Source organism: Seriola dumerili, unplaced genomic scaffold, assembly GCF_002260705.1.
Source record: "Seriola dumerili isolate Sdu_G_001 unplaced genomic scaffold, Sdu_1.0 BDQW01000565.1, whole genome shotgun sequence".
NCBI classification, from domain to species: domain Eukaryota; kingdom Metazoa; phylum Chordata; class Actinopteri; order Carangiformes; family Carangidae; genus Seriola; species Seriola dumerili.
Window position 1 is genome coordinate 213,572 of NW_019174820.1, and position 27,586 is coordinate 241,157.

At 42.6% G+C, this 27,586-nt stretch overlaps 4 protein-coding genes across 5 annotated transcripts in view; 1 reads left to right on the forward strand and 3 right to left on the reverse strand.

The window, feature by feature from the left end:
• pcnx1 (pecanex homolog 1) overlaps positions 1-8,253 on the reverse strand; it is a 32,427-nt gene extending 24,174 nt beyond the window's left edge. Inside the window, exons 1-6 of the mRNA XM_022764726.1 lie at positions 8,006-8,253; positions 6,314-6,528; positions 4,366-4,471; positions 2,941-2,977; positions 2,098-2,163; positions 300-2,006 (exon numbers count right to left, since the gene is read on the reverse strand). Of these exons, the coding sequence (XP_022620447.1) occupies positions 300-2,006; positions 2,098-2,163; positions 2,941-2,977; positions 4,366-4,471; positions 6,314-6,528; positions 8,006-8,158 (2,284 nt within the window). The 5' untranslated portion in view covers positions 8,159-8,253. The remainder of the gene's footprint in view (positions 1-299; positions 2,007-2,097; positions 2,164-2,940; positions 2,978-4,365; positions 4,472-6,313; positions 6,529-8,005) is intronic.
• A 1,615-nt stretch (positions 8,254-9,868) lies between these two features.
• On the reverse strand, positions 9,869-13,431 carry med6 (mediator complex subunit 6). Its single transcript, XM_022764722.1, has 8 exons — positions 13,381-13,431; positions 12,657-12,816; positions 12,330-12,421; positions 12,058-12,140; positions 11,837-11,945; positions 11,546-11,661; positions 11,380-11,407; positions 9,869-10,477 (listed from the first exon to the last, which is right to left on the reverse strand). The coding sequence occupies exons 1-8, from the start codon at positions 13,400-13,402 to the stop codon at positions 10,347-10,349; spliced, it is 741 nt and encodes a 246-aa protein (XP_022620443.1). The 5' UTR covers positions 13,403-13,431; the 3' UTR covers positions 9,869-10,346.
• A 1,117-nt stretch (positions 13,432-14,548) lies between these two features.
• On the reverse strand, positions 14,549-17,129 carry dtd2 (D-tyrosyl-tRNA deacylase 2 (putative)). The gene is made up of 4 exons (XM_022764702.1): positions 17,047-17,129; positions 16,154-16,305; positions 15,073-15,142; positions 14,549-14,968 (listed from the first exon to the last, which is right to left on the reverse strand). The coding sequence occupies exons 2-4, from the start codon at positions 16,262-16,264 to the stop codon at positions 14,646-14,648; spliced, it is 504 nt and encodes a 167-aa protein (XP_022620423.1). The 5' UTR covers positions 16,265-16,305; positions 17,047-17,129; the 3' UTR covers positions 14,549-14,645.
• nubpl (nucleotide binding protein like) lies at positions 16,995-21,197 on the forward strand. Of its 2 annotated transcripts, XM_022764700.1 has the most exons (11): positions 16,995-17,157; positions 17,859-18,003; positions 18,197-18,231; positions 18,834-18,924; positions 19,068-19,107; positions 19,218-19,308; positions 19,435-19,528; positions 20,168-20,253; positions 20,371-20,491; positions 20,661-20,743; positions 21,011-21,197. In XM_022764700.1, exons 1-11 carry the CDS (start codon positions 17,029-17,031, stop codon positions 21,071-21,073), a joined length of 978 nt encoding a protein of 325 aa, XP_022620421.1. In that variant the 5' UTR covers positions 16,995-17,028; the 3' UTR covers positions 21,074-21,197. The 2 variants fall into 2 exon arrangements, with proteins under 2 accessions (XP_022620421.1, XP_022620422.1); XM_022764701.1 differs by lacking the exons at positions 16,995-17,157; positions 17,859-18,003; positions 18,197-18,231 and having other exon boundaries at positions 18,838-18,924; positions 19,017-19,107.
• Positions 21,198-27,586: the final 6,389 nt, after the last annotated feature.

Below are 27,586 nucleotides of genomic sequence, written 5' to 3' on the forward strand. Positions count from 1 at the left end.
GATGCTAACAGTGAGCTACACAGGGAACACTAGGCCTGGGTCAGCACCACACACACACACACACACACACACACACACACACACACACACACACACACACACACACACACACACACACACACAATCCTTCAGTTATTGCTTAAATATAAAATAATCAATAAATATTAAACCCAGCCTCATGACGGAGCCTGTTTCTGTCAGGGACCATATCAGTGTAACACAGTGTTGTGGATAATTGACAGTAGCTTTACGAGGGGACAGGCTATGTTCAGTGTGTGAGCGCTGTGTGTGGTACGCACCCCGCAGCGAAGCAGCAGTGGCGTCCTGAGGCTCGGTGAAGGCCGCCTGGTTGGGCAGACTGTTTCTGGAGCGGGTCACCGACTCCAGCTGGGAGGCCCGACCCAGCAGGGACGCCGCATCTAGGACTTCCCCTTCTTTGGCTTCCAGGTCCGACTTGGAGGTGGTGAGGGGCCGAGGCCCGGCCGGAGCTCCAAGCCGGCCGGGGTCGTTAAGGCAGGCGGCCGTACCACTGTCCAAACTCAACACTCTTGCATGTGTTTTGGCACTGCCTGTGCTGGGGGTGCGGCGGGAGTTGCGGCGCCTCCCTCCGGATCGAACTCCTGCCTCAGATCCTGCCACAGCTTTTACTGTGGAGGAGGAGGGGGGGGCTGCAGTGTGCTTGGCCTTCAGGGCCCGGTAGCGGCCCTCTGGTGAGTGGCAGGAGCGAGAGGTGGTGCTAGATGAGCTGTCTGTGCTCAAGTGGTGGGTGGAGTGGAGACTGGAGGCACAGCTTAGTTCACTCTGATCACTGGAGTCCTCCCCCCCTCCCCCAGTGAACACAGCACTACAAGGCTTGGCCGTGCCGCGTAGAGACATGTAGTCCCGGTGACGGCTGGCGTCAAAGCTGCTCGCCCTTTTCTTGCCCGTCCGCCTTCGTCCACTGCGCCCGGTTGACAGGGAGGAAGTTCTCTGAACAATGTTGGCTGACTGTGGTTGAGCGTCGACTTTGCCCTGCTCCTGCTCCGTGGCGGGTACATCTGTGGAGCCGTCAGCGCTGGTCCTGATCCCAGGCTCTTCAAGCAGTTCTTGGGTTGCAGAGGACGGAGAGTCAGCAGCTCGTTTAGCGGTCAGCTCATTGGCGTGAGGGTTTTTATTGGCCTCCCTGGAGGGAAGGTTGCCGAGACCTCGAGAGCTGACGCTGCCGAGGCTCGTAGTCCTGCCGTCTGCAGGAGCAGGCGTGGCGTCGCCCCTGTTCCGAACACGTTCGTCCCCTGACAGCGACAGCAGGCTCTCCACATGTGTGGAGCTGGTCTGCTCGCTGTGGAAGCTGCTCACCGTGCTGTTGGTGTCCCGGTCTGTCCCGCTGCAGTAGCTCTCAGTGGAGCCACTACTGCGAGTACTCAGGCTCCTCAGGCTGTCAGCACTGCGCTCCCCTCCCTGGGACTTTCCTCCTCCACCAGAGCTTTTCCCAGCACCACCCACCTCCACCTGGTAGAGTCCTGAGCTACCTTCTCCTGCCTCTCTGGAGGCGGAGCGAGCGACTCTGCGCTGTTCCTTGTGTCTGTAACACTCTATTCCAGAGGTGGATGGCACAGCTGGGTCCTGCTGGTACAGCCGCTCGGCCCCCTCCCTGTCACACACCCCCGGCCTGTGTGGTCTGGCAGTCTCCAGCTCACACACGGGGTCGAGGCCGCCTCTTCTGGGCGGTGGGTACAGAGCAAAGTCTGGTAGACACGGGTCAGGGAAAGCAGAACCCGCTGAGCTGGAGGTCCGAGGCAGGCCGCGAGAACGCAGCTCCTTCCTAAAGGTCTGAGATTGCATGGAGGCGTGAGAGGTCCCCTCTGTGTCACAGGAGGAGTGAGACAGGCTGAAGTGATAAGCAGCAGAGGTACAGAGATCAGCAGGCTCCCGGGACAGCTCTGAAGGACACAAGGAGGTGGACGGCTGCAGGGAGGCGAAGGAGTCGTTGGGAACAAGGCAGTACATCTTGGCGTCTGACAGCAGATCTACATGGACAGCAGGAGATGAAACAGTGAGGGCAGCACAGTCTCTCACACTGAGGCTTTTTGCTTCTACGTGAATGTCATGCATCTTTACCGTGGTCATGACTGCAGCTCTCAACCAGAGTCAAACTGATGTCGTCTGAGGTCTTCCCCACGTCTCCTGCAAAGACAGGAAGCAATTAAGAGACGACACGTTCAATCAATTATTAATCCATTTCCAAGGTCCATCCCTGGACACACACGGCTGTCGTCTACAGGGGACAAAGACACAGACACTCCTGCCATCTTCAAGAAACACCACTCCTGAGACATGGATCCACCAGAACGGAGCTGTGAGCTGCTCTCAACAGACGCTCTGATGGAAACCCTCCAGGTTCCTCTCTGCTGTCAGAGCGGTCGGCTCAGACTTCCTGTCTTTGGTGGACAGTCTGAGTGGAGGGAATCCGCCACAGGAAGAAGATTAAAAAGCTAAAGCCCAGCAGAGCCCCTCGTCCCATTTCAAACCACTTCCTGTCATCAGCTAATCAGAATGGCATTGGACAGACTGAATTATTCAGACGACACTTTCACTACAATGAACTAAAACAAAGCCACACTTCATTTATTGTCTTTTTCTGCGTCTTCCAACAGGAGTTGGTGGAGAATGACTCCCATGCTTCATCTCACAGTGCGTTTTTTCCACACTCAGCAGTGCCTGTCTGAAGCTGCCTCGTCTCAGTGTGACTGCTGAGGTCATGGTAATGCTGAGTCAGACTACATCTCCTGAGCAGCTGGGGCGATCATGGGCAGAGATGTGGTGAGTCCAGAAATAGAGAATGCATCACAGAGAAGACGTTTAATGTGCCTGTGATGGTTCTTTTCACTCTGAAATGTATGGAGCTACAGATATGGCACATGATTTTAGTTAATGTGACAGGCAGTGGGTAGTCATGGTTACCTTTGGCAACTGTTGGTCTTCCATGGGTGGACACAACCTGAAAGTTGAATAAAAAGAAAAGTGATTAAACTTGGTCTAATATCAAAACCTGATTTCTGGAGCATAACGTTCATAAATCAAACTGACAAGGTGTGTGATCATTAAAATACACAACATCAAGAAGAAGTGTTATGACAAACAGCTGGTGCCTCTTCACTGTCGTCACAGAGAAAAAGTTTTGGCTTCCCTCCCTCTCATTCACAGCTGCTGATCAGCAACTCAAGGACACTCAGTACAAAGAAGCAGCTCCCGTGGGGATTGAGGGGTTAAATATATCTCACAGAATCACAACAGCAGAATAACTTTGAATATTACAGGAGGAATCTGCTGACAGGAGGATCATCACACAGCTCCTTCCTCTAGTCCAACAGTTAGACAAGTCAAATCATTTTGGAAGTGGACATGTAATCCTCAGGTTTCTCAGCTACTTGTGTCCATGTTATAACATGATAATAACATCAGAGGTGTTACAGTGAACTCAGAGCACACGACACTGAAGTGGGAGGCGGTTTAACAGCTGTCAGAACGCAGGACATGAAGCTAGTTTGTGGGAAGATTAAACACAGTTCACAGGTGAAATGTAGAAACAACTTCTGTCAAAAGCAAACACATTAATTTGTAGTATGTATGTAGTATGTTTATCTATACAGCCCTGAATCACAGACACTGAGGAGTTTTTAAAACCATCCTTTTGATAAATGACTTGATAATTAATCAATCATTTACACTGATGCCAATTAGTCTTCTGTTGAGCAACTAATCCCTAATTGGCTGATTGTTTCGGCGCTATATTAAAGATATCACAGGAGGCAGTAATGCTCCAAGAAATGCAGCTGTGCACCAACAGAGACAAAGAAGAAGAAGAGTGAACCACACTGGGCTCTGACAGTTAAGAAAGAGACAGGTCTCTGATCTGTGAGCCCTCAGGTGGAAACAGTTCATCAGGTGAGGAACTGAATGTAAATCATGACTTTGGTTTGTTTACAGGGAAAATCCACAGAGCCTTTGAATTCTTAAAGGACGTCCTTCAGAGGAGCTGTGCTGGTGGACAGTAAACAGGACATGGACAGATGAACATTAGATTCTGTTATGATTATGGCATGAAATAAATGTCAACAGTCTCACCCCCCCTCTGTTTATCTCTGTTTATCTTCAGTTAACACACTAAAGAACTGGTAGGTTCTGGTTCTGCTGACTGGAGTTAGAAACACTGGTATGATGATAGTTTGGCCTGTTTGCTGTGTTTTATTTTAAATAATGTTATTTTTAGTTTGACCTACTTATATTTATGTATATGTGTCTGGGGGGGGGGGTCTTCTAATCAGGGTCATGTTATATTGGGCCCAGTGCGGTATGCAGTATGCAGCAGACCAGTGCTCTGCTTACCTGCTGGTTCGACTCCATCCCAATATAGGAGTTCCTGGAACTGCAGTCCACTGGAGGAGTCTCCTGCCGGATGAAGTCTGCCATCTCAATGCCCCCCCCAGGGTCCCTGTACACATACACATACACACATGTGTTACCAGGCTGTTGGTGCTCTCAGTCACGTGTCATTATCTGCTTTACTCAGTTAAAGTGACTCAGTGTCAGGACTCTATTTCATCTCCTTCAGGGTTCTGAAACTGAGCTGAAGGAGCAGAAACAGATGAAGCATCCTTGTAGATTTTCTCCGAGCCTATATTTAGCCCGGACGTGCTTGTTTAACCAGTTGGTATGTCGAAACAAATCAATTGCCAGGGATTGTCTATAAATCATTTCCATATGCCAAAAAGTTCCATATCGAGCCAAACCACAACACAAACACTCCGAGGAATGAACGACAACATGGATGAACAGAGTCTGGAAAAAGGAGCAGCGAGGGGAAAATGAGACAAAAAACAAAAACACCTTCATCACTTTAGCTCAGCTTGTCTGCTCTACTGTAAACTCAAACAACCTGGAATGTAACTCCAGATGTGTGGGCAAAGCTGCGACTGCTCCTGTGGTCTTTCCCCTCTCTCAGCGTCCTGAGAAGAATCCCTCTGGAATGTGAATATGAGTCACGGCAGTAAAAGGCTTCAGCTCTCTGCTGTTTGTTTCCTCTCAACGAGAGTTCAAACTCTCCATGAACAACACATGAGCTGGCATTGACAGCTGTTTGTGCTTTGTTGTGTGTTACAGTCATTTCATGGTAACTAAAGACATTATCCATGTAAATCACTTTTCCAACATACTGCACATAACCCTTATACTAATGAGGCCATTAATTAGCCTAATTAAGGCATTAATTAGCACATACTTGTCAACAAACTTGTCTTTTATAATAAATGGATTGCATATTGAATATTAATCAAGGTTTCAAGAAAATCCAGAAACCAAAAGATCTGTTTTGTCCAATTGGGATATTAACATTTAATATTTGATTCTTACAGGTGTAAATTATCTGCTGAGAAACCCCAACACATTCACACTGATACTGTTAAATGTCACCGTTGAGTCATTTGCACTGTCCCATAGAAATAAACTTCTTCTGACTTCATGTTCATGTGTCTACATAAAGACTCACCAGCTCTGTAGCAGCAGAGAAGCACATCCAGCTGCTGTGATACAGTGATGATGAAGAAAACCCAACAGCATTGTGGGTACAGAGTGTAGGAAAATAAAGGCACTCAGAGGAGTTTCTGACCAGTAGTGGTGATCGTGATGTTTCTGTGAGCAAGCACGTGGGCGACACGCTACACACTCCTGCCAAGGGTTTAACACTACAGCTACAGTAAATCACAGGTGTACAGGTAACACAGCAGGTAACACCAGCAAGTGTTTTAAGGATGGTCAGGCCCGAGTTCTTTAACAAGTAAATACCTGATGTTTAACCTGAGGTAAATGTATGTTTCATTAGATGCTTCTTACAGAGGGGCGTGGCCTATCTGGAGGCTTTAAAGCGATTCATTCATTCTCCCTGTAGCAACCTGTGTGTTTCCACACGTCACAACCAGATGACCTTTGACCTCAGCTCTGACTGACATCTCCAGACTACATCACTTTTCAATGAGTCCCTCCACCAGCAGCTCCATGTGATCGCTGATCAGAAAGCATGACGTCCTCTTCCTGCTACACCTCCCTCCTCCACAGCCTCTACACCTCGCTCCTCCTCTTCCTGCTACACCTCCCTCCTCCACAGCCTCTACACCTCGCTCCTCCTCTTCCTGCGACACCTTGCTCCTCCACAGCCTCTACACCTCGCTCCTCCTCTTCCTGCGACACCTTGCTCCTCCACAGCCTCTACAGAGCAGCTCCATCACACTCAGGGAGTGTCTTTAAATCCCCCATCAGGCTGTGTGAGACGGGACCTTACCCCGGGCCGTTGCTGTCCTCCAGACGAGTGACACCTCCATCATTAGCCCCCTCAGTGCCACCTCTGGTGCCTTGACTCTCCTTGGCCTGGTCCTCCACCACCTCCCCCTCATCCAGGGCGAGGTGGAGGCGGTAATTCACCGTCTTCAGCAGCAGGAACATGGCAGCAATCACACCACAGTAGATTCCCACTATCACCATGGTTGGCGGCAGAGCCTGGGGTTAGAGAAGAAGCAGAAATGAACTTACACTGGATATCTTATACTTATCTTATATATTACAGTCAACAGGTTGGTGGCTTTATGGTGCTACAATCACTGTTTCTCTACCCCTTTCCTTCATGCTGTATCTTATGTTTATTTTCCTTTCCTAATGTATCAAGGAGAGATAATGTAATGTCATACTATCATAATTATTTGTTTATTATCCAAAGTTGAACTTATAATGATTATTTTGTTCCTCTTGAAAATGACAATAAAATAGGCTTAAAAAAGAATGAGAAATTCATTTTGAAATGTTTATTTTTTTCAATGTTTTTATTCAAAATTTCCCCCAGGGGATAAATAAATTATCTATCTATAAGACAACAGGTAGATAGATTAATAATGTATAGGACATTCAGTCATAATGAGTGACAACCAACATATCAAATAAGCGATCAGTTATGCAACTATTGTTATAACCAATTAATAAAAAATAACCATATATTTTCAGATTTCAGCTTTTCTGTATCAGTGTAAATCCCCCCCCCCCCAAACAGCAGCACCACTCTAACCTGTGGCTCAACATACACCACAGACCTGACCAACATATTTCCAGAATAGAACGGAAACCACAAACCCATATGAAACATCAGCTTCTCATTATAGAAGTAAGCTATTTCCTGACAGGACATTCACTGAGAGTGTCTGAGAAACTCTGGTGATATGATTCACTGACGTTTGACCCTGATCAGACAGTTTGATAAGGTGTTGGATCGTGTGACACCAGTCAGTGACGTGTCAAGCCCCTTTTCTGGACAGTTTACATGTCAAAGTAAAAGTAAACAAGCCTAAAGAAAACAAACAAAGACCCTTGTAACAAACAAACAAACAAACAAACAAACAGTCAGTGAGTCTGTTTGTTGGACATCTCCATTACCAGACTGCTGCTACCTCCTCGTTAGCTGAGCTCAGTCACAGCTGGGAGCTTCTGAAAACTGGTGATACTGCAAATCACAACCGACAGGAGGAAAACAACCAGATACCGGGGGGGGGGGGTTAACTGATTACAGCCCGGTTCTGTGTGGTCCATTGTTCATATCCTGAACTGAGACGCTGTGATAAACACTGAATTTAAACAAAAGAGCTTCATGGTCCCATCTAGTTGGTGGATGGTTCACTTAGAGGGGGGGGGCGTTAAGGGTTATCTGTACATTAGTTCGCCTGAATGAGGGTTATCCGTTGATAAACACGGTCGTTCGGAGATTCTGTGGAACATGTTGAGAGCAGTGAAGCTGTCCCGTTACTTTAAATAGCCGTTACATTGTCACTGCTCCAGATAATAGACCGAGACCGACCGTTAGGAGCCAGTGGCAGCTAACCTAACGGACACTTCGGTAACTTACGTTGTTGGTAACAGTTAACGACAAAAACACCGAGATAAAAAGGCGGTAAAAAACAACAACAACAGCAGCAGCAGCAGCAGCGCTCACCATGTAAAGAGTGAAGGGGAAACACAGCAGAAAGAGCCAGATGTACAGATGTAAAGCGTTGACGAATGTATTCTGATCGGGGTCGTAGTACCATCCGCCTGTGATTGAAGCCCAGACCCCCTGCCTCAGGATCTGAAGAGTCTGCGACCCCATGTTGATTTATCCCCTCCGACGGATCCGAGCGGAACCGATCCACGGAAGAACCGCGGGGACACGCTGGCTAGTGGCCGCCGAACATGACAAACGGCAGACTGTGTTCAGACACTGGCCTGAAAATCCCCTCTGCAGCCATCTTCTCTGCAGCTAGCCAGCCAGCTGGGGCACTGTTCAGTCCTCCACCGAGGAGACTCCTATCCCACCACGCCCTGCGAGAAACTTCTTCTTCGTGGCTTCGGCGGCGAGGTAGCTGGTAGCCATGGATGCTACTGTCTGCGCTAAAAATACACATCACTAACCCACTTTATTGTTCCCGCCTTCATGACAATGGAAATTATTTCCTGAGTGACTGAGCATGTTTGACCTGAGAACGAGTCAACAGTGATGACAGAGAGAAAACACACAAAAAATTACATTTATTATCAGGGAAAAGGATCAAATATGACCAAATGGCGACACCTGCTGACGAAACCTTCCCATTTAAATTTAATTTGCTGCTTCGTTAAGACCATTAAATACGACTGAAATCATTAATACTGTTCACTGAAGCACCAAAACAACCATGTAAAATCCCTGTGGAGTAAAAGTTAAAGTGCTCTTCAGTAGAACTAGAGTCACCTCCTCCTGGTTGTCTGCCTCAGCCACTCAGACTAAATTCAGGTCACATCCCTGTTTATCCAAAGTCAAAAATCATTCAATCAACCGTTTGTGTGAAATTGTGTGAAAGTGTTTTCTGTGGTCTATGTTACCTTGACCTTTAACCTTTGACCTCCCCAAATTTAATCAGTCTATCCTTGAGTCCTAGTGAATTTTTATGCCAAATTTTAATTAGTTCTGTCGAGGCATTTCAAAAATATCTTGTCCACAAGAATGAGACAGAAAGACAAACTGAAAACAAAATGCCTCCGTCTCTGACTGTCGCCGGGCGGAGGAATAAAAATGAATCTGTGGCTGATATACGATCACACACATCATTATTAGACTGTTAATACTGGCTGAGGTGGAGCTAGTTTTACCTACTGTATGTTTATATTCAGATTATTAGTTTAATCCAGTGGGTAACCAGACATGTTTGGAGATTATTAATGATGTAGGAAGGATTCAAAAACAACTTTTTTCTCTAATCTCTGTTTTAGTTGTGACATGTCAGACAAATATTTAAATGAATCCATCTGAGAAGTTTAGAGGGGACTTCATGATTTGGTGAAACTGCAAACATCAACATCACCATCTGAATCAAACAGAAGCTGCTTCTATGAGGAGCCACTGGATGAATCTTTAGAAACTAGTCACATGAGACGTCTGTAGATAAAGCAGTGACTGCAGCTGTCAGACGTGTGTAGTGGAGTAAAAAGTGAAGTAGAAGTATTAAGATTAGGGTTGTACTTCATCACAGTTGATGTGTAAAGTTACTTTCCACTGTGGACAAAAACCATGTTTGATTGGTGTAGTCATTTACAAAGAGGGCAGAGGGCTTATCAACATGACAGCTGACTGACTCTCCCCATCAACAGCCCGTGGATCAATGAATACGATGTGGTTCATACATTTTGGTTTGAGCATAATTGTAATGACAAAGCTATGAAATGTAAAATCCAGTAAATGCTTTGAGCCATAATTTCTTGGTTAGAATGACAATAAATGATGTAAATGATGCAGGAAAATACATTGAGACTTCGAACTGTCATCCAATAAAACACACCAGGACATGATATCTGAGACAGTTTAATACAAAAACAAGAGAGCAGAGTTTTTCTTTCAAAAACAGATGAGTGACAGTAATTAAAGAGAACAATGTGTCAGGAAGCTTGGTGATGATGCATTATGACACATCCCCCTGAGAAGCAGACTGCGAGTTAAACTGTCCTCTGAAGTCACAAAAAACCATCATGATTATGTCAACAGTAAGCTGACACCGACACTGATGTCAGCTGATCATAAAAACCCCTGTTTGCAGAACAGTTGCCTGAAATGTCCACAACGCCAAACCTACAAGTGTACAGAATGAGGTCACAGTGAGAAAGTGGTGATGGCTCTGAAGCCACACCTTTCATTCTTAGCATCCTGTGAACTGAGCGAACCAGCAGAGACCAGCTTCAGGTCCAGGAGCAGACACACTCGCAGTCTTGAACTGTTTTCCTCTCGGTGCTGTCGGACATTTCACAGAGTGTGAGAAGTGCTGCTGTCACTGTAGCCTGGCTCTCTTCTCAGGTGGAGGTTTGCTGGGTGGAGCTGGGGCGGAGGACTTGGTAGCTGGTTCTCTCTCCTCTTGTTTTACCGCCTCTGTGGGAGGTTCAGGCTCCTTTTTCACCTCCACTGCAAAAGAGGAACATGTGATCTTCACTCCATCTACAATAAAACCTGAATACTACAGAACCTTTTCCACTGGTCAAAAAACCCGCTAAGACTTGCTGACATCATGGAAAAGGGTACAATCAGCAATCACACCCAGGTCATGTGACTCTTCAGTAGACACAGGTTTTTATCGTCTACGGCTCCGATCAGCATTGATGTAAACACAAAACCCGGTGTGTTACAGCACAGGCGCTGTAACACACCTGCGTTTGTGTGTGTGCTCTGTAAGTGCAGGTGATGACAGCACTCATGCAGTTGTGTGTGTCTTCAGTCCGAACTGAAAGACAAACTCAACTGGCAGAGGAAAAGGAGTCAATCAGCTTCTATTAGCAGGTTTACCCGCGTTTAAAAAACCTGCTTCTACCTGATCATTTTGGTGGAAAAGGGGAACACGTTACATTTTAGATGTCATATTTGTATTAAATCACACTTGTAAAGTTAAGCCAATATTCCAGTAGCACAGCCCATGGTATGTTGACCCATGGCAGAGTGTTAACATTCACACAACAAGCACATAATAAAACCACAGACAAACCAGAGTATCAGGACCGCTGTGGAGACTAAGTGACTCTAACCTGGAGGGTTTTTATCCAGTTCCTTTCTTTCTCTTTGTTTTATGTTATTTATAGTAGTAGACTTTATTTAGTTTCATGCTGTGATCTTTGTTCATGTCAGATTGAATTTCTGTTTTTGTGTTTGTTTGTTTGTTTGTTTGTTGAATATCTGGACAAACGTGAGCGAGTTGTTTTCTGACAGGATCAGATCAATAGTAGGCGATGACTCTTATTGACATCTGTTACAGTGTTAAGCTGCTGATGTCACACACATTGATCACGGAACTTCTGAGCATGACGTAATCATACCTGGAATAGGCTTCTCACCAGGCTTTGGCTGAAATGGCAGAAAACAGAATATTATTACTTGGATCGCGTCACATTATCATGAAGTAATTCTTATTTCAGCGAAACTGAAATGAATGGACCGAAGTGGTTTAACATTAACAGCTGTTTTGAGGTGGTGTAACTGTACCTGGTAAAACGTTGGCGGGAACTTTGACCTGAGGTCCAGAAGGAGTGTGTCCACACGGTGCCTCTGAAACAGTGAACTTGGTTCCTCTTTCTTCTTTGTCTTAGGCTTGGCTTTTTCTGTAATGAAAGATTTTTTAAATCCGTTATTGCCAAAGTAAAACACTGAAACATTGTGAAGTGTCATTAGAGCATCATAGCTTGTACTCCTTTTACTCCATTAGTTCTTGTTAATGTCTGTGATCTTGTTACTAATAAAAGCACTAACTAACTGAATGAATTACCAAAACCTAACCTCTCTCCTCCTGGTCCTTGAAGTGCCACCAGTATCCTTTGGATGGGTGGTAGCGGCAATACGACATGGCCTCATCGAACGCTGACTGGATTCCATGGACGGCAGAAAGCTAAAACAGATGTGACTCATGTCACCCACAGTAAAAACCTTTTCAATCCCACACACCAACATCCTCCATCTTCAGCCTTTGTAATAAACAGGATCATATTATAAATCCTCACCGCTCTGGAGCTGATCACTGTTCCCAGGTCTGGGGCCTGATACACCACTCCTGCGATGATGTAGTAGTCAGCCAAAGGAATCACTGGAGAAGCAGAAGTGGAAATTAGATATTCAAAGAGTCCAAAATCCAAAACTGTGTGCATGTACACACTTTTTTATTTTATTGCCAGTATTGAGTTTAGACTCACAAATCTAACTCTGACACAGAAATGAAATACATAGAACAGTTGTCAGTGATATGCTGTACATAATCAGAGGCTGCGCTGCTCACCTTGTGTTGCTGACTGCCTCTGTTGTTTACGGATTATATAAAGAATTGGCTCCTGAGCATGAAGAAGAATGTACTCCACTCCCACCATCTGACTGGAAGTGGGAGAGAATCAATGATTTTTGATTTTAGTTTCACAACTGTCACTTAATACAACAACTTTACAGCTGTGTACTGAAAATGAATTAATGTACAGTATCTATGTTTTATATGTTATTATTTATTATATTTTCTGTAACAGAAGCTATTTCCTGACAATTCATACAGTACACACAGATCACCCCCCTACTGTAAAGTAACACCAAATCAAAGTGTGCAGGATGGACTTACTTCAGATGTTCCAGAGTGAGCCGCTGCATCTTCACCACCTCATTATTACAGGTGCGGTCGTAGAAGGGATTACTCCTCTCAGAGAAATAGTCCAGCACATTTCCAGGATTGAGAATAGGCACCCAGCCACTGTCCACCCAGGAAATCCCCAGAAGGTTGTCTGTGAACCACAAGTGTAACATAATCAAACGCACTGATCAGTTTTAGTAAATTTACACTAACTACACCACGCACTAATGTCACACACAATCAGAGTTACGTTTTTAAAAATGACCATTTAATCAACCTGTTTCGATTAACTGTCTTTTTACTTTTTTAATATTAGTGAATATTTTCATGTGTGCTGATGAAGTGTGTTAAGTGTATGTAGCTTTTGACAGAGTAAAAATAAAATGTTCTACTGTTACATTAGTGTTGCCACAGTATAAATGATTACTGACCATCAGGTTTAATAGTTCGTCAGTATCAGTAACGGTCCTGTCACTGAACACAGCTTTAACTGAGTGGGACGTTTAATCAAAGCGGAGGCTATGCTAATCGTGGCTAACGTTAGCTTCTAGGTCAACACTAACAAATAGCTGCCAACACTGAATTTAAACAGCAGCTTTAGCTCAGGGATTTAAATATAACACGCTAATGTTTGACTTGTTCATATCATTACAGCAAAAAAAAGAAAGAACCGGAAACAACTTTCTAACAAACAATAATAGACTGATTTAGCTACCTCTGAAATCCACCGCCGACATGGTGTCAACAAAGTGTCTCACAAAGATTACGTCTTCACTGTGATTCGAGTCGCAGTTTGATGACGTCGTCTTGCGCGCCTGAACTTGTTTAATTGGAATAAAGTGTGTAAATAAAGCGCAACAAAGGCCAACTCCTCTGTTACAGGTGTAAGAGTAAGGAGTGTGTTATATGCACAATATGAACTAAATAATTTAAAGGGTAAAGTTCATTTATATATATTTGACACAGGCTGTTCAGCAGGATGAGCTTTATCATTATGACTTCTCATTTATTCACTCATTTACTGTTTATAATTTTTCTTTTGGTGGGTGGCAGAAAGGGAACTACAACAAGCACTTCTCCATATACAACATTATAGAAAATATCCAGTGGGTGGGAGGCGGTTAGCCCCCAGAGGGCCATGTGCCCAGCCAGCAACTGCAGGCTAGCTATCTGACACTCCATCTATACCTGAGCGACACCTGTATGGGCTCCAGTTAGGGTCAAAGGGATTTTAAGCTTGTAAAATAATGTTTACAGATAATTCCAAAGTTTAAAAGTTGTAAACCAACTTCTGTAAACTGGCCAAATAAATCTGCTTCAGAAATTCAAGTTTGTGAATTTATGTGAAAAGAATTTGCTTATGGTGAAGAGATTTGTATTTGTCAAAAAAAGATAGTAGAGATAGATAGAGTGTGTTTATCAAAACTGAACCAATGATCGGTGGTGAGGTTTTTTTATTTGTTGTGTTGTAGTTTCAGAGTGACAGGGACAGAGAACAATTAGATTCAAAACATGATGCCGTCTCAGGATCATTTTGTTTTTCCTTGGAAACTCTCATTTTCTCCAGATGAAGTACAAATGTCTCCATACAGTAAATGCTGCATGAAGCTGCTGTGAATAAGATAAATTACCCTGAATATAGTTTTAAGTTGGGGATAAGCCCTGAATGTTTACAGGGCCAAGGATCAAGGGCCTAGGGTCAGACTCAAACCCACGGCGCTGCAGTTGGTATTACACCTTCATGCTACACGCTCTATCAGGTGAACCCCAGTACCTGCAGCTCGTGTCAAACTGATGAAGATATTTTCTGAATTTGTTTTCAGCTGCAGTGTTTGAGCTTCAGGGCCACCGTAATGTCGCACAGAAACAATGATACAGTCAAAATCTGTGTAATTAGTTTTTAATCAAAAATATATCAATCAAACATCAATATATCAGTCTGAGGAAAACAGCAGTTTCAGTTTCAGCTGTCGCAGCGCTTCAGAACTCCATCTGATGTGTGTATGGTCCATTGGTGTCCAGGTTGAGCACTTGTCTGTTTCCATATGTCCCATGTTTGACCGTCACTTCGCTGCCGGCTGAAGAAGCAGCCATCAGCTCCTTCTCACACAAAGCAACGAAGGCGCCATAGAGCCGCAGGCCGTCCTCTTTGCTGATGTTGTTGTGGTACTGCATGGCCCTACCCTTGGCCTTCCCGCCCAACGTGGCCTGAGGGACGATCAGCAGGCTGCCAGGAAGCTCCCGCACCGACACCGTCTTCCCCGAGTCAGATTCACACAGCCGCAGGTTCAACAGAGTGGACACTGGATGGAAGATGATTTCATTTGTAATGGGTTTACAGTGAGTGCAGAGCTGGGTGGAGTTTAAACGTGTAGGTCAAAGGTTAAAGGTTACAGAGGTCACTGACCCATCTTAGGGAGGATGTCATCTGTGGCTCCTTTGAAGAAACAGATGTAGATCACCATTCCTCTGTCGATCTGAGAAAAAACGTCACTGTCACTAATGTTGTGGACCAATCAGCAGTCAGCGTGCCTCCATGTTTAAACCTGTAACTACCACTGACCCAGACTGATTGTTTTGTCCACAGAGAATATCTGCATTATGATTTTATTAGGGCCGAAACAACTACTTGATCAACAGACATTCAACAATTAAAACAACTGATAATCAATAAATCACTTGAAGTTATTCAGAGAGCTAAAAACTACATCAATGGAAGCTGAATGTTTCTGTTTGTCAGACAGAAAGAAACATTTAAAGACGTCACCTCGGTCATTTCACAGATAATAACCAAACGATTACAAATACCATCTTCATCAAAAACAGAAATAATCATTTGTTAAAGGTCCAGTTTTGACCATTTCATGTTATATTCTGTAAATGATGATGACTCAGTTATCTTTCATCAGTTTTCGATCTCTTGAATCTCAGTCCTTTGACTTTCCTTTAGTTTGAACAGAGTGACACTGTGAACTGAGAAATAAATCAATAATCAGTTATCTGAATCTCAACCTGAGATCAGCTAAAAACAGCCAGTGACATTGAACCAGTATTTAAAACTGCAGGTCTATTTTTGAAGATTTATCCAGATTTTGAGGAGTTTTTCTTTGAATGATTTCAATTCTGTGGATTTCTTAATTGTTTTTAATCTACTGTAGTTTGTCCACTGAAGTGCATTGACCTACAACACTGAATACAACAGTACATACAGCTGTTCCTTTCTCTCTCCTCTCAACCACAGTGATTTATCTGTAAATCACTTTTCAAAACTCAAGTTACAAAATGCTTCAAACTGGGCAGCAACAGAAAATTAAAACCATCACATATTATATGAAAATAATTTTAAAAAATGATGAGTTAAATGCAGCATTTTTCTTTTTATAGCATTCAGTAATCTTCATCATTATCCTCTTCATCACGTCAACACTTCACGTACAGCTGATGCACACATTGTAAGGTTTAGAGTATCAGATAACACCTGTTCTCACCTGGACAAACTGAGCCTCTGTGTCTCCATCAGCCGGTCTCACCTGCAGTGTGGCCCGCAGACACTGCTGAAGAACCGTCCGAGCGGCCGGGCCGCGGCCTCCCTCTGTCATCACGGCCGGGTTTACCTGTGTCCTCTTTATTAACCAGTGATCTGAACAACAGACACAGTCTCAGAGGGTTAGCTTAAGCACACCACAACAAGACTGCTATGAATGTGACTGAAAGGAAAACCACAAGACATCTCATGCAACACAATTCCGGAATAATATCATCTAAGATTACTTAAAAAAGCTCAAGGCTGCGCATTATTTCCGCATATTATAGTTACGTAATAAAACTACGTTTCCAATCAATACTCCAAAACTGAAATAATTGAAAATCTTAATCTTTTATCTTATAATTTTGCTTAAAAAGTAAGAATGTGACTTTGTATCTCATAGTTTTGGCTTAAAGACTACAAAGTTTTATTTTGTATCATATGAATTTTACTAAAAAAGTTAAAACAAATCACTTTGTGTTTTCTAATTTTGCATAAAAGTAAAAAAAAAGACTTTGTATTTCATAATTTTCACTTAAAAAGTAAGAATTTTGACTGTATTTTATAATTTTACTTAAAAATAAAAAAAAATGTAGTTGTTTTCATTTAAAGTAATAATTTTGACTTGAATTTAGACATTATTGGAAAGAAATAGGCGCTGTCTCTGTGATTATTGTTTTGAAGGAGAACAAATGGCCACAGGCTGCGTATAAATGTGTTACTCTCTATTAATTCCCTTACAGAGAGGATTATTCCCGCCCACCACACTCATGCGTAATTTGCGCAAATTTGATGCGCAGCAATCTGTCGGTCTAAGCAGCATCTGAACAGCCAAACATGGCTCAGTCCACTTACAGCAGAGTTTCCCATTTCCTGAGACTATCCGTGAATAAACCTTCAGTTTTACGAACAGGGACAGAGATGGGACACGCGCCTGCGTGTTGTTTGCAGTTCACGCGCTGCCAGGTAAGATTACCGTCTGTTTCTCTGAGCACAACACAGCTAAACTAGCTAACAGCTTCATGTTCGCGTCAACCAAGAACAAGACCGGAAGTAAGATTTGTATTCAAAGTAAAAGCGATAACTGTAAACATCGTTATATTTAACATATAATTCATATTTATAATATATTTGATTGTAAACATTTTGTATTTTATCTTGTTTGATAATATTTAGTTCTCCACTCCACACAGTTAATGTAGTATCTACGTGTTTGAGGTTTTTTTTTTTTTTTTTGAATGCCAAGAATATTATTTTGAACGATAAAACCGTAAGTGTGTTTGCATTCTTCTGTACTTGACTGTAGTATTAGAGTCACATATCTATATAGATTGCGGGGCAAAGACTGATACCAGCCAATAACTCATCATGTACATTAGACTAATGGGGTCTAAATGATGTATTATTATTATTATTATCATTATATTTAAAAACCAACATTGTGTAACAGCACCGACAGTAGTAGTAGTAATCTCCGTGTGGATATAAGAGTTTCAGTGTTTTTTTTTTTCTTTAATTTGACGCAGAGAAGGCCTTATTTCCATAATAGATGATAAAGTAAGAGCAGTTAGACTGAATTAGGATTTGAAAGTATCCAGGTTTACCATGCAGACGTCACTGTTTTCTATCTTTATGTTGTTTATTTAGTTGTTGTTGTTGTGTTGCAGAGGTCGGTGGACAGTAAGGCGTTACAGGAGAGGCAGAAGCAGCAGATGGCCCGAGGTCTTCCCAAGCAGAAGCCCATCACAGGGGTCAAACAGGTCATCGTGGTGGCTTCAGGAAAAGGTGGAGTGGGCAAGTCCACCACTGCAGGTACAGCACAAACTTTTCAGTATCTTTGTTCTTCCAAAGCTTCACGATTCTCTCAGGTTTTCCCCTTGAATGTTGTGGTAAATGTCGTGTGTTTGAAGGATTGTCAGAATGAACTGTGACTGTGTGCAGCGCTGAAGCTCAGCCATGTCTCTGGTGTCACAGATGATTCATATCTGTCTGTCTGTCTCTGCAGTGAATTTGGCTCTTGGATTAATGGCCAACAATCCAGTAAGGACTCTTCTCTCTCATCATATGTTTCTTTAATTCATAATTATAGTCATGTGTTTTTGATTTTAGTATAACTCCAAGGTACATCAGAAAAACAGTGATCCAATAACAAAACACACGAGTCAAGTGACCTAAAAACAAGACAAAACCACAGTATATGTAAATCAGTAATACACATGATATGAAAGACTGTTCAAAGTGTTTTACATCTGGTGAATAAAAACATTTGATTAACATTAAAAAAACACATTAAAAAGAATATCAGTCAATTCAGAAAAGCTGAGGTGCCATCAATACAATAAAATAGAATAAAAAGACACATGTCATTGATGGGCCGTACTTAGTATTGAAAAAGAAATCAAAGGATTATAAGTAGGAGCCACTGTGTATAATATTTACTGGGAAAACAGAAGGACTTCAACAAGCAGGGAAGCAGAAATAACTTCAAATAATAATAACAATTATTGTACCTTATATAGTATCTATATCTGTTATAGCTTCTCTAATTGTCAGATACAGGCTGTCCACTTCTTGTCTGTTGGACAAAAAGGACGTAGAGCTTTGTTAAACATGGCCGACTCTTGTCTCTCTGTGTCTCTCAGTCTAAGTCAGTCGGTCTGTTGGACGCCGATGTCTACGGCCCGTCGATCCCCAAACTGATGAACCTGAAGGGAAACCCGGAGCTCAGTGACAGTATGCCACGTAGTTCACGTTCGTCTTCATGAACGTCTCTGATCATTGTTAATGTCTGTTTCCAGAGAAGTCGTTGATTTTGTTGTTGATAGATTTAATGAAGGTGTGACATGCAGCTGACCTGAACTCTCGCCTGTCTCCAGACAACCTGATGATCCCACTTACCAACTACGGGATTCCTTGGTGAGCGACTGTTTCTGTCCACCTCCTTCCTCACTCTTCCTGTTCTTGTTCAGACTAATCTTTCCCTTTCCATGACCTCTGACCTTTAAACCCTCCTCCTCTTCTCTCAGCATGTCGATGGGTTTCCTGGTGGAGGATGTGGCTCCGATCGTGTGGCGGGGGCTGATGGTGATGTCAGCGATAGAGAAGCTGCTCAGACAGGTCAGAGTGTTTCTCTGTCCAGCTCAGGTGAAGCTGAACTAATTCAACTTAGAGTAGAGACGAACAGTGTGTGTGTGTGTGTGTGTGTGTGTGTGTGTGTGTGTGTGTGTGTGTGTGTGTGTGTAGGTGGACTGGGGCTCGTTGGACTACCTGGTAGTCGACATGCCTCCTGGGACAGGAGACGTCCAGCTGTCAATCACCCAGAACATCCCGGTAGCAGGTCAGTCACGACAACACACACCACAGCTGTACTTGTGAGTGCACTTATTTGCATGGTACACTCATTTCAGAAGTTACAAGAAGCTCCGCCTCCAACAAGTGCAGGTGCACCTGCAGGGGGGCCCATAAAGGCGGGGCTCATAAAGAGCACTGATGGATCTGTATTTAACACACGACTTCCTGTCTCACAGACATTGTTGCCTCGTTACTGCTGGTGTGCCTTTGAGCGACGGTTAAAGGACATTTACTCCTGGTACTTTACTGACTCCTCTACATTTACAGTGTGTGACATCTGAATTATTTCTCACATGAATGTTACATAAAAAAATTATAATAAAGATATAATGTTAAAGATTAAATCATTAATCACAGCGGACGTTTGCTTCACACACTCTTCGCCAGAAACTGTTGACCACAGCTGTGAAACTTCTCAGTGTGTGGGCGCAGAACAACACTCGTATCCTGGGAGTACACACACACACACACACACACACACACACACACACAGATCCAGATCTTTGCACTGGTCCTGTGTGTGTGAGTGTTCCCAGCGTGGGTCGTGGGGCTGTAGGAGAAAAGTGAATCACAAGTCGTTCTCAGGTTAATGTCAAAGTCATGTGATCTCTGTTTTGTGGTGGAGGTGCCGTGATTGTGTCGACGCCGCAGGACATCGCTCTGCTGGACGCTCGCCGAGGAGCCGAGATGTTCAAAAAAGTCCATGTGCCGGTAATCTTTGTGTGTGTGTGTGTGTGTGTGTGTGTGTGTGTGTGTGTTAGTATAGAGTGTTAATATCATTTATTGATTACTTACTGATGGGATGAGACTGTTGGGTTTTTTCCTCAGGTTCTCGGTCTGGTCCAGAACATGAGCGTCTTCCAGTGTCCCAACTGTCACCACCAGACTCACATTTTTGGCTCTGACGGGGCCCGACAGCTCGCTGACACTCTGGGAGTCAACTTCTTAGGTAGGAGCATTACCAGAACCAGGACCAGAACCAGGACCAGAAACAGAACCAGAACCAGACTTGAGATGTCTTACGTACTCTGCAGCTGATTTTCCTGCTTGTGCAAAAATGTCAACAAACAAAGTGACTCTGATCTTTAATGATCTTCAATAATCTCTGTGTCCTCCAGGTGACGTTCCTCTTCACCTGAACATCAGAGAGATGTCAGACAGAGGACGGCCAGTGGTCGTCTCCTCTCCAGACAGCCCAGAGGTCTCTATTCTGTTCTATTCTATTATGTTCTATTCTGTTCTATTCTATTATGTTCCGTTCTATTCTGTTCTGTTCTATTCTGTTCTATTCTATAATATGATAAGAATTATAAACTTTTTATATCAAGTGCTTTTCAAATACATGGGAAACGATTTCTGTGTGTGTGTGTGTGTGTGTGTGTGTGTGTGTGTGTGTGTCTGTCTGTCTGTCTGTCTGTCTGTCTGTCTGTCTGTCTGTCTGTCTGTCTGTCTGTCTGTCTGTCTGCAGGCGGAGGCGTACAGGAAGGTGGCGTCTGCTGTGGTCGAGAGACTACACGAGGTCCACACTTGACGACAGGACTTGAACTGTGAACACACATGAAGAGGCTCCATGATACGTGCACAAACAAACACATGTAAACACACTGTCTGATTCTTTAGCTCTGAGATATTTAATAAAACTAGAATTAACTGAATTCTCTCTGTTCATGAGTTTCTGAATGTTACATTTGTGAAATATTTAAAATAACTGCACACCGGCCTCGTAGTCCCAAAGCAGGAAAATAAATAACAATAAAATAAAGGAAAAAACAGATTTAATTTTAAATTGACAAAACTGCTATTTTTACCCGTTGATCTGCTCTGAATGATACATAATGTATTAACAATCTAAAAGCTGACATCAGTTTTCAGAAGCATTGCGTTCAGGTGCTTCCTGTTTTAATTCTCCTGTGATGTGAGTTCACCTGAGGAAATGTGAATTTTTGGACGGAGTAAATCAAGTCACGTTGTACCTGTGTGTGAACAGGACAAGAATATAAAATTTCTGAAGCTGTGAGTCTGGAACCATCAGACTGCTGTGGAGCTGTTCGTCAGGTGGGGCAGCTTCATGCTACAGTGGGCGGGGCTTCTCAGCAGCAGGGACGGGTAGACTGGTCAGAACTGTGGTAATGTGTCTGATGTCATTCAGTGAATGGATCTAATGTTATGAATAGATCAGTAAAAATAACGAGTCACCACGTGGAGCTGGAGATTTGAAATCAAACAGCTGCAGTTTCATGGGTGGACAGCAGGGGGTGCTGGTCACACACTGATGTTGACAGTTTGACCGTACTCAGTGTTCAACACACGACTTCCTGTCTCACAGACATTGTTGCCTCGTTACTGCTGGTGTGCCTTTGAGCGACGGTTAAAGGACATTTACTCCTGGTACTTTACTGACTCCTCTACATTTACAGTGTGTGACATCTGAATTATTTCTCACATGAATGTTACATAAAAGAATTATAATAAAGATAAAATGTTAAAGATTAAATCATTAAATTCTGATTTCAGACGTGTTTGTTCATCTTGTTTCAGGTGTGTTAGTCACAAAAACTAAGAGTCAATGAAGTGAGTGGTACACAATAACAACTTCTGATGACCCATCAGATTTCTCATTTCAGAAGTTACAAGAAGCTCCGCCTCCAACAGGTGCAGGTGCACCTGCAGGGGGGCCCATAAAGGCGGGGCTCATAAAGAGCACTGATGGATCTGTATTTACAACCTAACACTGTTTGCTGTAGTGATGTGAAGCTCAGCTGTTTCTCACCTGTTCGCCATGTTCTTGATTTCTTCAGCTGCACCTTCAGTTAACGATCAGCTGGAATCAATAAAATACTTATTGATTCATCTGAGATCCACTGTAAAATAAAAACAGTTTAGACTGAGGTGACGATAATGATGATGAAGAGGTTAAATAACAACAGCTCCACATCATCAGAAGCTACATTTAGATCTATTGTTTGTTTTGAGTTGGACGGAGTCACATGACTGTTTCCAGGAGGGGGAGGAGTCAGTGATGTCATCAGACAAAGACTTTGGTTCACAGTGGACGTTTGCTTCACACACTCTTCGCCAGAAACTGTTGACCACAGCTGTGAAATGTCTCAGTGTGTGGGCGCAGAACAACACCCGTATCCTGGGAGTACACACACACACGCACACACACACACACACACACACACATACACACACACACACATACACACACAGAGGGAGGGTTTCTCTGGAAAGGTGACAGGAATGAGCCTCATCTGGGAAAATCTCTCTTTCAGTCTTTTGTATGTTTTAAGTGTGTGTGTGTGTGTGTGTGTGTGTGTGTGTGTGTGTGTGTGTGTGTGTGTGTGTGTGTGTGTGTGAAAGAGAGAGTCAGCCCACACTGATTCCTGGCTGGAGGTGTGACTGGCAGTTTGCCCTGGGGAGGGACGGCCAAGGACACACACACACACACACACACACACACACACACACACACACACACACACACACACACAAAGATACAGAACATTTCCCAGATGGCCTAAAATTCACTTTTACTTGGAACTTTTGGTTTTGAAAAAAGGAATTTCTTGTGAACTTTTCAGCACAACAGAAACAGACTCAGGTTTTATTTCACAGCAAAAAAACGAAAAGAGATTAAACCCTAAAAAAGAAACTATTTTGTTTTATTAGATAGATAGATAGATAGATAGATAGATAGATCGATAGATAGATAGATAGATAGATAGATCGATAGATAGATAGATAGATAGATAGATCGATAGATCGATAGATCGATAGATAGATAGATAGATAGATAGATAGATAGATAGATAGATCGATAGATCGATAGATAGATAGATAGATGGATTGATCCTGTTACTCATCACCACTGAGCAGAAAGATGAATAATACAACATATTGAAATATATTATTGATTCAGGTTATGTCTTAGAAACAGTTTTAAAGCCCTTACACCACAGAAACCACAAATCCTGAGATATTTACCTTTTAACCATGTACAAGATCCTGTTGATTAACAGTAAAATAATGATATTTGCATCATTAAAGTCCATCACTTTAACTTGTATTAAAGGAGCTATTTGTAAGTTGTACCTTTGCTACAACTACCATTAGCATTAGCAGCTGTTAACTTACCAACCCAGTCTAACTTCAGTCCTTTACTCACCAACATCTGTCTCCAGAGGTGGAAAGGACCACCAATGTTAACTCTTGTCTCTGTCACGTCCGTTCTTCTACTGAAGCTAGCATGCTAACTAGCTATCCCCTGATAGTGACTCACTGTAGCCTCCAGTCTGTCCTGAGGATGTAGCTGCTCAGAGGATGTATTATAACCTGTTTTATTATAAACACAACGATGGCTGAAGCTCTTGTCATGTGACCATCACTTCCACCTGCTCCTGATCAGAAACCAGGTTCAGCTGCAGAGAAAACTTACAAACAGCCTCTTTAAAGGACAATCCAAAATCCCACAAAGTGACAATTTTATTAATGTATCAACCAATATTAACTATTCCAATGACACATTAATGTTGACTATTATATATGAAAAAAAGGATTTGTTTACTTTAATGTTACTTTAAAGGAGCTATATGTCCGTTTTTGCTATCGCTACATAGCCAACATTAGCATTAACATTAGCATTAACAGATGCTACAATCTAGAAGGAATGTTGCAGCTTCAATCTTCATTCATGTTGATTTCCTTGTACACCTCATATCAAACCACAGCAACACGACGTCATGAGCTAACCTGTAGCCTGTTAGCATTTTTTATAGGCATCGAGCAGAGAAGCGGAATATTTACACCTGAGTCGAGATTATATTTTTGTTATTATTCATCTTCAACAGCAGGTTGGAGAACAGAGGCTGTCTCATGTCAGGTATGAAATTGTAGGTTCGAGTGAGTTCAAGGCGTTAAAAGTATTAACAGGAAATAATGACAATAAACAAATGTCATCGACATGATGATAAAAATAAACCTGCAGAGATTCATCCCAGTTCAGCTGCAGTTCAATCATTCAGCAGCTCTCTCATTTCCATTTTCTTCTTTTCCATCTTCCTCCTCATATGTGTGTGTGTGTGTGTGTGTGTGTGTGTGTCTGTGTGTGTGTGTGTGTGTGCGTGTGTGTGTGTGTGTGTGTGTGTGTGTGCGTGTGTGTCCGTGTGTGTGTGTCTGTATGTGTGTGTGTGTGTGTGTGTCTGTGTGTTTGTGTATGTGCTCAGTTTGGTTTGGTTGCTTTTGTGCCAATGTTCAGTCTGTGCTGCACATTTGCATAATACAGAATACACATTAAATACACACTAGTATATGTGGAGTGTGTGTGTGTGTGTGTGTGTGTGTGTGTGTGAGAGTGTGAGTGTGTGTGTGTAGGTTCTTTTCAGTGTTTGAATGCATGTGTTTGCGCTGTCTACATTTGCACACGTCTTTGTGAATACGTGTGTGTGTCAGTTAACTTCCAGTGTGTAAAGGTGTTTGTTTGAGTCAGTTCTGTGTGTCTGTATCTGTGTGTAGTTGTAATGAAACCCCTTGTTGTAATGAAAACCACATCCTGCATTCCCGAATAAGAGAAGAAGAAGAAGAAGGAAATGAGTGGGAGAGACAAATTTTACAAACATAGAAACAAACACAGCCCCCACCCCCACCCCCACCCTTCTTCTTCTCTGTTTGGCGGTGCAGGTGAAGACTCAGATTTATAAACAATAACAGAAGAAGAAGAGGGCGTGTTGTAGGAGCTGTAAACATTATGAAAATATGGAGCTGCTGTTTCTGTTTGGAAACCTGGAGATTTCACTTTCTGCATCTGTCTCTGAAATTACATAGGAAATGTTTAATTTGAGGAAAAGGAGTTGGAGCTGAAACATCAGTAAATGACACAAAAAGCTGAAACACCTGTCAAACAACAACAAAGACTTAAGCTTTAAACACAGAAACTTCAGCCAACAGCAGCTGCTCAATCACAACTAACAAAAGAAAGATGCTGTGACGTCTGAACTCACACCTGCATCTACACTGTAAAAAAAAATCCTAATTTTATGGAAAATAACAACAAAAGTCTGTAAAATGACAGAAATGATGTGAATTAACAGCCAAACTTGTATTTTAAGCATTATGCCAATAATAATGAGTTACATTTATTTCCCATTTTTGCAAAGACAAATTACTGTATTATTTATACTGTATTTTTTCAGCTTTCTTAAATTACATACAAATCTGTGTAAAATGACAGTTATTATCTGTAATTAAAAATGTAGCTTGTTATTTTAAAGGTTAATGTCCATACGAACAATTTAAAGATCTTCTCTGTAATTTCAGGGTGAATTTTATTAGTTTTACATTTATGTGACTTCTACATTCAAACTTTGTGATTCTGGATGAAATGTAAAAAACTTTCTTTCATCACATCAAACATTCAAAATTCAAACAAACAAGTTTGAAGTACTGGAATGTATCCCAGCATGCACTGGGAGGAAAGCAGGACAATGGTTTATCACACAACAACATACACACACACACACACACACACACACACACACACACACACACACACACACACACACACACACACACACACACAACACACAATATACCATAAAAGAAAACAGTACAAACTTGACAATGACCAATTCATTTGTTGTGGCCACCAGATTCCATCAGCTCAGGGAACCTTGTTCAATAAACTAGATCTTCGGTCCGCAAACACTAACATATGGTGTTCTATATACTGTACCGTGTGTCTGTGTGTGTGTGTGTGTGTGTGACTGTGTGTGTGTGTCTGTGTCAAGTGGCAAACTGCCGTGACGTCACTCATTGGTTTGTGAACTGCCGTTTTGAAGCCTCGAGTTTGGCTTAATGGACGTCGCCATCTTGGTTTTTTGGCGCCAGAAGAAATTAGTTTGAAGAAATATTTGGATGAGAGGGTGGAGCTGGGGAGGAGGGAGGGGTGGATCTGACCTGTGTCCTCGAGGACACCAGGTAAACCCACCTGCATCAGCAACCTGACAGCAACAGGCTCCTGGCTGAGCCGTGCGAAGATGCTGCTAACACGGTTAGCTGTCACAACTGTTACATTAGTCTTACAGGCTAATTACAAATATCATATATGTGAGGAGTAACTTGTAATGTTATTGTAGCTGAAGTTAGCATGTGTGCTAACGTTAAACTGTAAAACCACAGTGTAAAACGTTTTCTAACACTAAGATGATGATGAATAACGGCTCCTGGACTTTTTGCACCTTCCCTCCATCACTTATGGACGGCTGCAACAGCTTCCAGTCAAGCTGTCAGACTGTTGCTCTGTCCTCACTGAGCTATGAAGTATTATTTTACATCTCTACCATAATTTCTACTTGTTACTAAATAAGATTTATCCACCTCTTTATGATGCAGACTTGTGTTGTGACAGTGAAGTTCACCTGCAGCTTCATTCACAACTGTATTCTAGTTTTAATTTGTCAGTTACAGTTGATTGTAAATTGTTGAAATTAATGCAGTTTTAATGTAAAATAAAGTTTCTTATGAAGCTTTGCTTTGTTGATGGTTTTTATGGAGCGTGTCTGGTATGAATTTGAACAGTAGCAGCAGCACAGTATAGAAATCACAACACACTGAGGTTTTTCCTGAATCTGTAATCAAAGACTTTCTATGTTGCTTTAATCAACAACAAACATGATAGAAATGTTTAAATGTGTCCGTCCTTCAACAGTGACAACACAGGATCTAGAGACAGATACTAGAGTTTGTGCTTTTCTAATTTGTCTTATGAACTTACCAATTTAAATAACAATGAAAACACTGATTCACCAAAGTGACTGTTAGATTCATCATGAGGCAGATGGTAAATATGAAGAAACACTCAGTACAATTTAATCACAGGTTTATTTATTAAACACCTTTTCAATGACAACGATGAAGTTGTGAATAAAACTAATGAACATGAGCTGTACTACACTGACAACTGCTTCACAATCTGAACTGTCAGTGTTCAGTTCACACTAAAGAGTGTGTGAGGTGAACACATCCGTCTCTGAGGTCACAGCATCAC